The 14,752-nt window shown below is 40.7% G+C and overlaps 1 protein-coding gene across 3 annotated transcripts in view; it reads right to left on the reverse strand.

The window, feature by feature from the left end:
• Positions 1-14,752, reverse strand: part of LOC122556217 (plastin-1-like) — a 155,364-nt gene that overhangs the window by 19,400 nt on the left and 121,212 nt on the right. For all 3 annotated transcript variants that reach the window (XM_043702777.1, XM_043702778.1, XM_043702779.1), the window contains exons 10-11: positions 13,473-13,665; positions 1,258-1,336 (exon numbers count right to left, since the gene is read on the reverse strand). In XM_043702777.1, coding sequence (XP_043558712.1) covers positions 1,258-1,336; positions 13,473-13,665 — 272 coding nt within the window. The remainder of the gene's footprint in view (positions 1-1,257; positions 1,337-13,472; positions 13,666-14,752) is intronic.

The raw sequence follows: 14,752 nt of genomic DNA on the forward strand, positions 1-14,752 counted from the left end.
ATCACCCTCACCTTAACCTCCTTCCACCTATCGCATTTCCAACGCCCCTGCCCAGAGTCCCTCCATCCTACCTTTTATCTTAGCCTGCTTGGCACACTTTCCTCATTCCTGAAGAAGGGCTCATGCCCGAAACGTTGATTCTCCTGCTCCTTGGATGCTGCCTGACCTGCTGCACTTTTCCAGCAACATATTTTCAGCTCTGATCTCCAGCATCTGCAGTCCTCACTTTCTCCTGGATAGAAAGGTCAAGAAGGCATATGGTATGCTTGCCTTTATCGTACGGGATATTGAGTAGAAGAGCTAGCAAGTCATATTAAATTGTACAAGACATTGGTTCGGCTGCATTTGGAATACTGTGTGCAGTTCTGGTCGCCACATTACCAAAAGGTGTGGACGCTTTGGAGAGGTTGCAGAGAAGGTTTAGGAGGATGTTGCCTGGTATGGAAGGTGCTAGCTATGAAGAGAGGTTGAGTAGGTTAGGTTTGTTTTCATTAGAAAAAAGGAGATTGGGGGGGGACCTGATTGAGGTCTACAAAATCATGAAGGATATAGACAGGGTGGATAGAGACAAGCTTTTTCCCAGGGTGAATGATTCAATAACGAGAGCTCACACATCCAAGGTGAGAGGTGAAAAGTTTAAGTAGGATACACGTGACAAGTACTTTACACAGAGGGTGGGAGGTGCCTGGAACGTGTTGCCAGCAGAGGTAGTCGAGGCAGGCACACAGTAGATTCATTTAAAGATGCGTCTGAACAGATGCAAGAGAAGGTGGGGAGCAGAGGGAAACAGGAATTGGGCGACAGGTTTAGACAGTGGATTTGGATCAGCACAGGCTTGGACGGCTGAAGGGCCTGATCCTGGGCTGTAAATTTTCTTTGTTCTTTGTCAACTTGTATTTAATATCACACATCCAAACCCCCTGACTGACATACCTTTGTAAACCATCTTTTAGCCAACTCCTTTGCTCTACTTTGGATCTACTTGACTTCTAGTTTTGTGCAAAACCATTCATATCGAATCAATCAAGAAATTTGTGAAAGCTCAAAAAAAAAGTGTCAGGGGCTTCATACTTGTTTTATTTGGCTTATCTTTTATCAAATCAAGGACCGTTGTCAGAGAGGAGAACATTCATCAAACAATGAGCCAAGACTGGATGTACACAACAGTAGGTTCCTCAGTACTGAAAACTTCACAGGAGCAACAGTTTTAAAATTCTTAACAGAAGAAACATCAATCTAAAAATAAACATGCTTTACCTGTAAAGGTGATTGACAAAGGGACTCACCCCCTGTGAATTTATCCAGTTCCTGAAGGTTCTCTCTTCCCTGGATTCACCTAAAACAGTGCAGGTGGATTAATGGAAAAAATACAACTGAAACATGTGGGAAACAGCATCAAGGAACTTCAAAGGCTAGTATAATTTTATTGGTCTTTTTGTCACTTTGATGCACCTGTTCTGTTTACAAGTCACATCCTACTGGCTCCTTTATCAATGTTATAAGTTAAATACAAAAGAAACATAACTCTTCTCCCCCTCCCATAATTTACTTTCAAGATAATGGCAAAGCTAATGTTAATCACTTATTTCCATTAAAATTTCAAGCAAGGGCAGACGTGTGGTTCGATGTTAAAATCCAAAAGCTCCTGAGAGAGACCATGCTGCTGTAAACAGTTTCTCATTATTTGACCTCTTATTGAAACGTATTGATGACGTGGAGGTGCCAGTGTTGGACTGGGGTGGGTAAAGTTAAAATAAAAATCACACAACACCAGGTTAGAGTCCAACAGGTTTATTTTGAACTACTAGCTTTCGGAATGCTGCTCCTTTAACAGGTAGCTGTGGAGCAGGATCCTATCCCACTAGTTACCTAAAGAAGCAGGTTGAACTATAACCTTGTGTTGTGTGAAATATATTGAACAGCCAGGATTTATACAGTAGAATCTGAGGTTCTCACAACCGAGTTCAGACAATACAAACAAACAATCATTTGGTTGAATAGAACTTGTGAATTGCAAGTCATTCATCAGGACAATACCAATATAAAGGGGACCAACGTTTTATACTCTACAAGAAGTGTATAAAATATTTTTTTCCTTTAAGTTAGTATCTCTTGTGCATGTCCTGATGAGCGCCCAAGATACAAAACTTCAACAAAATGTGTATTTTTTCACTAGAACTCAAAGTAAAGAGATTTGTTAAGTGATGCAAAAGGATCTTCCTGAGGCCACTTAAGGCTCTCACATAATTAATTCAACCTCAACAAGAGAGGCAATGGCCTGGTGGTGTCAATTGATTAGATTCCCTACAGTGCAGAAACAGGCCCTTCGGCCCAACCAGACCACACCGACCCTCCAAAGAGTAACCAACCCAGGTCCATTTCCCTCTGACTAATGCACCTAACACTACGGGCAATTTAGCATGGCCAATTCACCTGGCCTGCACATCTTTGGACTGTGGGAGGAAACCGGAGCACCCGGAGGAAACCCACGCAGACACAGGGAGAATGTACAAACTTCACACAGACAGTCACCAGAGGCTGGAATCGAACCTGGGACCCTGGTGCTGTGAGGCAGCAGTGCTAACCACTCAGCCACTGTGCCACCACTACACTGGCAATCCAGAGACCCAGCTAACGTTCTGAGGACCCAGGTTCAAATCCCGCAGATGGTGTAATCTGAATTCAATAAACTCTGGAAGAAAGATTCTAATAATGACCGTGAATCCATTGTCAATTGTTGGAAAAATCCAGCTGGCCAACATGCGACTCCAGATGCACAGCAATATGGTTGACTCTTAACTGCCCTCTGGGCAATTAGGGATGGGCAATAAATGCAGGCCCAGCCAGCAATGCCCTCACCTCATGAATCAATTAAAAAAAAAGCTATTGGAGGTTCTTTAACAACATGGTATGTGTTAATTCTCTTGCAAATGCACCTCTCAGTTGCCAGAAATTAACTATTAAGAGTGTGGAATCGTATCTCAATGATATAATAGTTACTTTGTGTATTTCAACAGTGACTCCACAACTGTAAAGCATTTTCAGATTACCTGATGTTATGTCATAGCTGATGGGGAGGTTATATCTTCTAGATGAGAGATTAAAAAATAGGCTTGCAACTAGTGGGAAATATCAGGAGGTCCTGATGCAAAACAGATCATTCCACGTGTGTGATAATAATGCTTTAAAGTTGTTCTACAGATATAACAATGCTTTAAAGTTGTGTGTGAGAGAGAGAGAGAGCGAGAGAGCGCGAGCGAGAGCACTGGAAAGATACCTGGAGATGTGCAGGTTTAAAACCCACCATGGCAGCTCGTGGAATTTGAAAACTGAAAACATTCTGGAATTTGTTCTCAAATGAAACTAGCATCAGTTGTCATAAAAACACATTTAGTTCACGAATATCCTTTAGGGAAGGAAATTGCAATCCTAACCCAGTCCGGCTAACATGCGACTCCAAACCAACAGCAATGTGGTTGACTCTTAACTGTCGAGTCAAAGGGCGATCAGGGATGGACAACAAATTCATGCTAATGATGCTCACATCCAACACAAAACAAAGAATTTTGTTGGATTTTTTTCCCACTCTTAATTCAATCTATCCCTCTCATTTCTGATTCATGACAGGGGATTGACATTACAACACTTGGTACTGAGTCAATATTACCTGGCAGGTTTGTCACGTGGCTGGATTTCACAAAGGGGACAATTTACACACTCTAAACAGAGTTTCAGCTGCCATTTTTTCTGTTTGTTCTTTCACAGGCTGTGGGTGTCGCTGGCAAGGTCAGCATTTGTTCCCCATTTCTAATTACCCTTGGTTTCCTCGGTCCATTTCAGGGAGCAGTTAAGAATCAACCACATTGCTTTGGGTCTGATGTCACATGTAGGCCAGACCAGCTAAGGAGTTTGGATGTAGGTTTGCTCAGCGTTCTTTCCAACAATCTAACCTAAATGAGTCACAGAGATCTACAGCACAGAAAAAGGCCCTTTGACACATCAGGTCCGTGCTGGTCACAATCAACCACCTAATATTCTAATCCCATTTCCCAGTACTTGGCTCATTGCTTTCTATATTTTGGCATCCGAAGTACACAATCTAAATATTTCTTCAATGTTACGAGGATTTCTGCCTCTACCACTTTGCAGACAACAATTTCCAGATTTGCACCACCCTCTGAGTGAAAACAAAATTCCTTACATCCCCTCTAAACCTCTGCCCCTTCCCTTAAATCTGTGCTCCCTTGTCATTAATATCACCACCAAGGAAATAATTTCTTTCTCGTCTATCTGATCTACAGCCTGCAATTTTATACATCAAGCTTCTCTGCTCTTAGGAAAACATCCCCAGTCTGTTCAATCTCTCTTTAGAATAAACTCTCCAGTCCAGAACACATTCTGGTAAATCTCTTCTGCATTCTCTTCAACATAATCACACTTTCTCCATAACAAGGATTCCAGAATGACAAAATACTCTGGCTATGGCCCAACCAACGTTTCATACAGTTCCAGCATAACCTCCCCGTTCTTCAGTTCTGCCCAGCTTATGAAAGCGAATATCCTATATGCCTCTTAACTACTTTATCTACCTGCTCTACTCCCTTGAGGGAACGATGGACACATACACAAAAGAAACTCTGATCCTCAGTACTTCCCAGGGTCCAATTGTTTTTCATGTATTACTGTGCCTTGTTTGTCCTGCCCATGTGTATCACCTCATACCAAACTAGATTGATTCCATTTACTACTTATCAGTCCATCTATATTCCCCTGCAGTTTCAGGCTATCCTGCTTACTGTTTACCGCCCCATCAGAATCTGCAAACTTACTGATCAACCCTATACGTTCAAGTCTAAATAGTTTATACACATCACAAACAGCAAGGGTCCCAACCCTGATCCTTGTAGGATAAGCTTCCAGTCACAAAAACACCCCTTTGCTCCCTGCCAGTCAGCCAATTATGGATCCAGTTTGTCAAATTTCCCTGGATCCCATGGGCCCTTCCCCAGTCTCCCATGGATGATCTTACCAAAAGCCTTGCTGAATCCCACTCCACTTACCCACTCTCTCATCATATCCTTTAATTCCTTTATTGTTCAAAAAATATTATCTTAGCTTTAAAACATTTACTGAAGTAGCATCAACTTCTTCACCTTTGGGTGAAGTTTCTTAATTCCTAAATCTGCTTCCTCTAATTTTGAGACTATGCCCTCTTGTCTTAGTTTCACCTACCAGTGGAAACATCCTCTCTACTTCTATCTTATCTATTCATTTCATAATTTTTATATATTTCCACAAGATTCTCCCCTCATTCTTCTGAATTCCAATGAATATAATCCTAGCCTACTCAGTATCTCCTCATAAGCCAACTTTGGAATCAACCTAGTGAAAATTCTCTGCACCCCTTCTAAGTGCCAGTACATCCTTTCTTAAGTAAGGAGACCAAAACTGTATGCAGTGCTCCAGCACCCTGTACAGCTGCAACATAACATCCCTGCTTTTAAACTCAATCCCTTTAGCGATGAAGGACAAAATTCTATTTGCCTTCCTAATTACCTGTTGTACCTGCAGACCAACCCTCTGTGATTCATGCACAAGGATATTCAGGTCCCCCTGCATAGCAGCATGCTGCAAATCTTTCCATTCAAATCAGAATCCTTTTTCCTGTTACTCTTATAAAAAGATATGACTTCATTTATTAACACTGTATTCCATCTGCCAGACCTTTGCCCACTCATTTGAAGATCTATGTTCCTCTGCAAAGTTTCACAGTCCTCTGCATACTTTTCTCTGCCACTCATCTTAGTGTCATCTGCAAACTTTGACAAACTATACATGATCCCCAATTCCAAATCATCACTGATCCCAGTGGTACACCACTAGTTACTGATTGCCAACCAGAGTAGCACATATTTATCCCTACTCTTTGCTTCCTGTTAGTCAACCAATCCTCTATCCATGCTAATACTTTACCCGTAACGCCATGCATCCTTATGTTATGCAGCAGCCTCTTGTGCAGCATCTTGTTGAAGTCCTTTTGGAAATCTGGGTACACCACATCAACTGGGTTCCCGTTGTCCACCTCGTTTGTAATTCCAAAAGATTTGTTAAGCACAACTGCCGTTCATGAAACCATGCTTCATCTGCCCAACAGGACAATTTCTATCTCGATGTCTTGCTATTTCTTCCTGTATAACAGACTCAAACATCTTCCCCACTACAGAGGTTAAGCTAACCGGTCTATAATTCCCCATCTTTTGTCTACATTCCTTTTGAACAATGGCATCACATTTGCTGTTTTCCAATCTGCTGGAACTACCCCAGAGTCCAATGAAATTTTGAAAAATTACCACAAGTACATTTGCTATTTCTCCCGCCATCTCTTTTAGTACACTGGGATGCATTCCATCTGGGCCAGGAGACCGGACTATCCTTAGTTCCATTAGCTTACCCAACACTAACGCTTCTGTAATAATAGTGGTTTCCAGGCCCACACCTACCTTCATCTTTGTCAATTACTGGCATGTTATTAATGTCCTCCACTGATACAAATTACATGTCCAATGCCTCAGCCATTTCATCATATCCCATAACTAAATGCCCCTTCTCATCCTCTAAAGGACCAATGTTTACTTTAGCCGGTTTTATTCATTTTATATAATTATGGAAACTTTTGGTATCTATCTTTACATTCTGTGCTAGTTTTTTCTCATGTTCTATCTTAGTTTTCCGTATAGCTCTTTTTGTGGCTTTCTGTTGACCTTTAAAGTTTTCCCAATCTTCTAGTTTCTTGCTGTTCTTGGCCACTTTATGCCTCCTCTTTCAATTTGTGATAGCCTCCCTTATTTCCTTCGACACCCATGACAGATTTCCCTTTTTCTTACAGTCCTTCCTTTTCACTGGAATATACTTTTGCTGAGCACTTTGAACAATTGCTTTGAAAATCCTCCACTGCTTGTCAATTATCCACCATAAAAATCTTTGTTTACAGTCTACTTGAGCCAAGTCCTCCCTCATTCTATTGTAGTCTCCCTTGTTTAAGCACAGAGCCCTGGTATTGGATTTTACCTTCACACTCTCCAGCTGTATTCTAAACTCAATCATACTGCGATCACTCCTTCCAAAAGGATCCCTAACTATGAGGTCATTAATTATTCCTGTCTCATTACACAGGACCAGATCTAGGATAGCTTGCTCCCTCATCGGTTGTATTACATACTGTTCAAGAAAACGATTGCGGATACACTCAACAAACTACTCCTCAAGGCTACCTTGATCAAGCTAGTTTGACCAATCAACATGTGGGATTAAAATCCACCATAATTGCCACACAATTTTTACAGGCATATAGGGCATATCTCCAAGTAAAAAAAAACATTTGTATAAACTGGCAGATTACTTTTACTTTGTCAATTAGCTAAGAAAACATACTCTTAAAAAAATTAAAACAAATTTATGCAGGTACACATATACACTTCAACACTTTCACTGTCCTAGATCTATACATTCCCCCAGGTACACAGGGTGAAGATGGAGTTTCCTCAAACCATGGCCACAAAAGTCTTTATATTTTTCCCAATAATTACAGATAAAAAGTTTGCAAGTGTATCGAGCCAAATGCACACTTATTTTACTTTGCAAAGTGGGAACTATTCTGCAAATAATATATTTCAAATTATAAAATTCAAATGTTTTTTCAAAGACATATTAATTGCAAATTGGCAATATATTACATTAGCGTGTTTTTAAAAACATCTGCAACACAAAGTATCGTTTCAAGGCACAAAGACTGCATGCTGAAAGTAGTTATGAAAATCCAGAGGAACAAGCAGATTTTAATGATGCATTATTTGAATGAATAAATAATAAAAAAAACACCCATCACTAAAATTATAGTTTGATTTTAAACCCAATGCAGACTCAATCCAAGACGATGAAGCACTTTGTACAGTTTATATTTAAATTATAATCACAATTGGTCTTCCAATCATACTTCTTCAAAAAAGGAAGAATAAACATAATAATCCTTTTTAAATTAGCAGAGTTGGGGATGGTCCTGGGAGCTGAGCCACTTATTAAAATATTGAGATAATTAGGAGAGGGAAAAACTGTGTGAAGGACACATTTGTACGAACACCCCTCCAGTAACAACCAGTATTGTTGATCAGTTTTAATTAAGAAAAAGATAAAAATCTGATACCCAATGTCTAAATTTACTTGGGCAGAAAGTGAAATAATTTTCCATAATGCATCCTTAATTTTAAACACGTGTAGTGGGTGTTTTTGTTGTTAGCAAATCAACAGAAAACACTCAAATTGTTGTACATCTTCAAAGCAAAAAGTTAACATCAGCCTGATGCTTTTCTATTGATATCAACTTGTCATCAGTCCAGATAGTTGAGATTTCACAATGCTGAGAAACATTGGACTATATATTATCAATACTTTATATCACTATTATTCGATCTTTGGGTTTTGCTAACTTTCAGAAGTATGTACAACACTAGAACCACACAATGGAACATTTGCTTTGAAACTGTTTTTCAGTCAATACTTCCCTACATTCATATGTCAACGAAGAACAAATTAAAAATTTTTAAAAAAGCACTGTCATGCTCTGTTACTGAGTGCAACAACTCTGGCAGTTTCTATGAAGGCAGCAAGGAGCCCCCCAGAAATTGCCCTGCTGAGAAAGCAAATCAACAGTTAACAAAAAGAGAGAAGACAGAGCACAGGGAAGTTGGGGATGCGGATGCTGTGGGGGATGAGTGTTCAAGGCTGATAGAAGAGGGTAGTGACAGCACAAGAAGCAGCTTGAATTACAGTACCTACAATGGGAGGGGTCAATTCTGCATTCACCAAAGCACATAGGAATATAAAAAAAGCAAAAATAAAACAGACTTTGAAGCAACCTGACAACTAGCATACTCTTCTAAACATTATTCATATAGTTTCTCCAAAACAAACCACCATAATACATTCAATTCGTTATCACAACAACGGCTGAAAAGATTTATAAGGATGTTGCCTGGGTTGGAGGGTATGAACTGTAGGGAGAAGCGGAGTAGGTTGGGGGGGGCTATTTTCCCTGGAGCGTCAGAGGCTGAGGGGAGACCTTATGGAGGTTTAGAAAATCATGAGGGGCATGGATATGGTAAATAGACAAGGTAATTTTCCCCAGAGTGGGGAGTCCAGAACTAGAGGGCATAGGTTTAGGGTAAGAGGGGAAAGATTTTTAAAAAAAGGGCCTAAGGGGCAACGTTTTCACACAGAGGTTGGTATGTGTATGGAATGAGCTGCCAGAGGAAGTGGTGGAGGCTGGTACAATTGCAACATTTAAAAGGCATCTGGGTGGGTATATGAATAGGAAGGGTTTGGAGGGATATGGGCCGGGTGCTGGCAAATGGGACTAGATCCGTTTAGGCTGTCTGGTCAGCATGGATGAGTTGGATTGAAGAGTCTGTTTCCACGCTTTATGACTGAAGCTTGTGCACTCTTGCATAGAGGAAAGAAAAGGCAATTCCTGCTTTTGTATGTTGAAAAATTTCAAACTGTTTCACATACACAGCTATTTCTCAGGAACAATGACTGAGATCAAACATGAAAGTCATTTTGCACCAGCAATTTTCCACAAACAGCAACAAGATGAGTGACCATCTCCTTTTTGGGGAAACAAAAACAGAAATTGCTGCAGAAGCTCAGCAAGTCTGGCAGCATCTGTGGAAAGAAAGCATACTTAACATTTCAAACTAGTCCTGAAGAAGTGTCACAGGTCTTGAAATGTTAACTCAGTATCTGATGCTGCCAGACCAGCTGCATTTCTCCAGCAATTTCTGTTTTTGTTTTAGACCTTCAGCATCTGCAGTTCATTATTTTTCAGTTTTGACTAGAGCAGGAAAGCAAATCTTAGGACTTATACACTTCATGGTAAGGTCCTCGAGAGTGTTACTGAACAAAGACACCTTGGAGTGTAGGTTTATAGCTCCTTGAAAGTGGAGTCGCAGGTAGATAGGATAATGAAGGTGGTGTTTGGTATGCTTTCTTTTATTGGTCAGAGTATTGAGTACAGGCGTTGGGAGGTCATGTTGCAGCTGTACAGGGCATTGGTTGGGCCACTGTTGGCATATTGCGTGCAATTCTGGTCTCCTTCCCATTGGAAACATGTTGTGAAACTTGAAAGGGTTCAGAAAAGATTTACAAAGATGTTGCCAGGTTGGAGGATTTGAGCTACAGGGAGAGGTTGAATAGGCCAGGACTGTTTTCCCTGGAGTGTCGGAGGTTGAAGGGTGACCTTATAGAGGTTAACAAAATTATGAGGGGCATGGATAGGGTAAGTAGACAAAGTCTTTTCCCTGGGTTTGGGGAATCCAGAACTAGATGGCATAGGTTTAGGGGGAGAGGGGAAAGACGTAAAAGAGACCAACGAGGCAACTTTTTCACACAGGTGATACGTGTATGGAATGAGCTGCCAGAGGAAGTGGTGGAGGCTGGTACAATTTCAACATTTAAGAGGCATTTGGAAGGGTATATAAATAGGAAGGGTTTGGAGGGATATGGGCCGGCGCTGGCAGGTGGGACTAGATTGGGTTGGGATATCTGGTCGGCGTGGACAGGTTGGACCAAAGAGTCTGTTTCCATGCTGTACATCTCTATAACTAAACTGATTGAGGAAGGATACCAGTCAGGAATTCTTACCTTCAATTTGAAAAGCGTCAGGATATCTAACAGTCAACACTAACTACTCGGTCATACAACACAAACAATCCCTTTAGTCCAACTCGTTCACACCGACCAAGTTTCCCAAACCAGACTAGTCCCACTTCCCTGCATTTGGCCCATATCCCTCTAAATCTTTCCTATTTGTGTGCCTGTCCAAATGTTTTTTAAATGTTGTAACTGTACCTGCATTGACCACTTGCTCTGGCAATTCATTCCATATATGCACCACCTACTGTGTGAAAAAGTTGCTCCTCAGGTTCTTTTTAAATTTTTTCCCCCTCACCTTCAAAATATGCCTTGTGGTTCTGAACTCCCCTACCCTAGGAATTCCCCTGATCTATGCCCCTCATGATTTTATAAACTTCTATAATTAGAATTAGACTTTATTGTCACATGTATTCAAGTACAAGGATACCGAAGTACAGTGAAAAGTGTATAAAGTATTGTACCTAAGACTGGGAGCAAAGTATAAAACTAAAGAAATAAAGTTAAAAGTTGAACATTACAGTGACCCATCAGTCTCCTACACTCCAGTTGAAAAAGTCCCAGCCTATCCAGCCTCTCCTTATAATTCAAACCCTCCAGTCCCAGCAACTTTCTTGCAAATCTTTTCTGAATCCCCTCCAACATAATAATATCCTCTTTGTAGCCGGGTGACCAGAACTATACACAGTACTCCAAAAGTGACCTCAGGGCCATTGAAACATCAAACGTGTATTACTTAATACTTGAATTTCAAAATTGGTTGCTGGAAATGCTAGTTTTCAATCAACAGTAGACACTAGATTTTCAAAGTGCTTATAAATTGAAGTCTCTATTAAAGTGCTCTATAGCCATTTTAACTTATAACACTGGGCCAAAATGTCTCATATGTTATAAAATGGGCCTTTGAATCACAATGTGCTGGTTCAAAGTCATGTAGGTACCATACCAACTTCAAGGTTCCTACTCAGTACCTTAGCAGGGGGCACAGAATAGTGTGAAGTCAGTGCTACTTAAAAACCAGACTGCAGCTATTAAAGGTGAAGCACATTCGAATTGCAAGATATACTGATGTTATTTGAGAAGAGCGTGTGACTAAAGATTAATCTGCTTTTCACAAAAAAGAAAGCACAACATGGCAGAGAAAGGGCTGCCAGATATTCTGATGGAATTAAAATGTTCTGCTTCAACAGCTGGACGCATTGCTACACCATTTGTTTCAGTTTATCTTGGTTATTATTGTACCTTGGAACTGAAAAATGATTGGTTGACCCCGGGTGCCACATCAAACGATATATTGTAAGTGATGAGTCAAAGATATAACTTGTAATCAGGAGCTGGACAAGGGTGCGATGAATGAATTTCATTTTAGCTGTTGTGGTCTTGCTCAATTATCCAACACTTTATCATGTCAAGTAACTTGCTGATATTAATCCTCTAGGTTAATTCTAAATATAGTCATATGGGTAAAATATTAGAGCAATAAGAACATATTGAACCTGGTCATCTTCATAATGGTAGAGATCTGGTGAGGAGGGCAAGATAATTGGAGAAAAATATATGGCACATAGACAACTGAGGAAACCAAGTGAGTTATTAGCAATTAAGTACTGTGTCAGCTTTGTTTGGCAGCTTAGCTGAAAGCTGCCCTTTGTCACTCAAGCAAATGATTCTGCTGCAACTCTCGAAGTATTCACCTTAAATCATACTGAAATGAATACTGGAAACTTGAAAAAAAAAATTCTCCCCCATTATGTTACTTATTTTACATAGAAGCAGTACAGCACAGGAACAGGCCCTTTGACCCACCATGTTTGTGCTGACCATGATGCCATTCTAAACTAATCCCACCCACCTGCACATGGTCCATATCCCTCTATTCCCTGCCTGTTCATGTACAGGTCTGAATTATTTCTGCTACGAAGACAGGCAATGTCATCCCTCCCCCACCCCCAACTGTTAATCCGATTTTAAACAAAATCTTTCAAAAACTGATAAGATCAATTTTAAAGAAAAGTTAGTAAATGGGTAGGATATGGCTCAAGGAAGAACTGATTACTTTTTGGTGAAAATGCAGATCTGGATCCTGGAATTTGATTTTAAAGGACCTTTAACACCAAGAGATAGGGTAAACAGATTGCCTTAGAGTACTGTGGATTGTCTTAGTTACCATGGTGGAATTAAAAACACGAGCAGAGATTTCAGAGCAGGTTACTGGATCTGGACTGACCTGAAGCCAGTTCAGCAAGATGGAAGCTCTCAATAAAGAGTTTGCAGTTTTGTTGTTACAGAGAGCACCAATTAGGCAGGAAAGGCATTCAGGAAGCCCTGTATAACCATAACAACAAGATTAACACAACGCGGTGAAGGACTGCACTCCAAGTATCCCTCTTCATTTGTTTAATTATGTTATTTTTAAACGTTATGTTTAAGTTCATTTTTGTTATTACTGTACCTTGGAACAGAAAATGATTGGATAACATACAATTAGGTGCCACATCGATTGACATAATAAAAGTTAAAGATGTAACTTGTAATGAGTGTGTGTAAAACCTACCCATGCATCATTCATGTAAATAATGAACAGTTGGTCAAAAGAATAGAACAAGAAAACGAGGCACTACAGCAGTAAAGGAATAAACACAACAATAAAAACAATGATCCCCTCTTGGGGTAATGGTGGGGGTGGGGGGTACTTCCCTTTCAACTTGGGCTTTCATTTTGCATCCAGACATTCATTCTCCACACTTCACATGACCCAACTTTCTTACCTTCCAACAAGGTGAGGTCATAGTTCTTGTTTGGCTTGTGCAAAGCTGGATATTTATTGAACAGGTTGGCGACAAAGGCCAAGTTGAGTTTAGGATTACCACTGACAACATCGACTGGAGTGACAAACTGTCTACAGCCTAATTTATCAGCTTCTTGTAGCATGGACTCTGCCCTTTTAAGATCATCTTTTTCCTGTAAAATCATGAAAAGTGCAAAATCAGACAACAGAATTGTTTCTTAGCAAGGAGAAAAGAAACAAAAAAAGGACAAATTTCTAATTTTTTTTTAAAGATTCCCCACAATGTGGAAACAGGCCATTTGGCCCAACAAGTCCATACTGACCCTCCAAAGAGTAACCCACCCAGACCCATTTCCCCTTGACTAATGCATCAAACACGATGGGCATTTCAGCATGGCCAATCCACCTAACCTGCACATCTTTGGATTGTGGGAAGAAATAGAGTGTCCAGAGGAAACAGAATCCCGAATAGCAGTAGGGAAATTGAAGAACTCATAGGCCGGCAGATTTTGGAAAAATGCAGATGTAGCAGGGTTGTTGTTATGGGTGACTTAGTGCAGATGGTTTGGATGGAGCAGATTTTGTCAGGTGTGTTCAAGAGGGTTTCCTTACTCAGTATGTAGACAAGCCGGCAAGGGGAGAGACCATTTTGGATTAGATGCTCGGCAATGAGCCAGGACAGGTGTCAGATCTCGCGGTGGGAGAACACTTTGGTGACAGTGACCACAACTGCCTCACAATTACCATCGCCTTGGAGATGGAAAGGAGCAGTTACCGAGGGAAAATATTTAATTGGGGAAAAGGAAATTATGACGCTATGAGACAGGTGTTGGGAAATACAGATTGGGAGCAATTGTTCCACAGAAAGGGCACAACAGACATGTGGAGACTATTTAAAGAGCAGTTGTTGCCAGTGATGCACACATTTGTTCCTCTGAGACAGGCAAGGGGTAAGGTTTGGGAGAAGATTTGTAGCTCGGGTGCTCTGCTGTTCTCTGTATCCTTAGTAGCCACACACTCGGATGACAAGCAACAGGAGTTCTACTGGGACAACACTACTATTATCGAACAAGCCAAACAGAGAACAGCCAGGGAATTCCTAGAGGCATGGCACTCATCCAAAGATTCTATCAACAAACACATCGACCTGGACCCAATATATCGACCACTGCAGCGGACAGCTGGAACTGACAACCGGAAGCGGCAGATACAAATCACTATAAATGCCGGAGGAAACATCACAGAAGCGCTTCACAGGAG

This window comes from Chiloscyllium plagiosum, chromosome 13, assembly GCF_004010195.1.
Source record: "Chiloscyllium plagiosum isolate BGI_BamShark_2017 chromosome 13, ASM401019v2, whole genome shotgun sequence".
In the NCBI taxonomy this organism is placed as follows: domain Eukaryota; kingdom Metazoa; phylum Chordata; class Chondrichthyes; order Orectolobiformes; family Hemiscylliidae; genus Chiloscyllium; species Chiloscyllium plagiosum.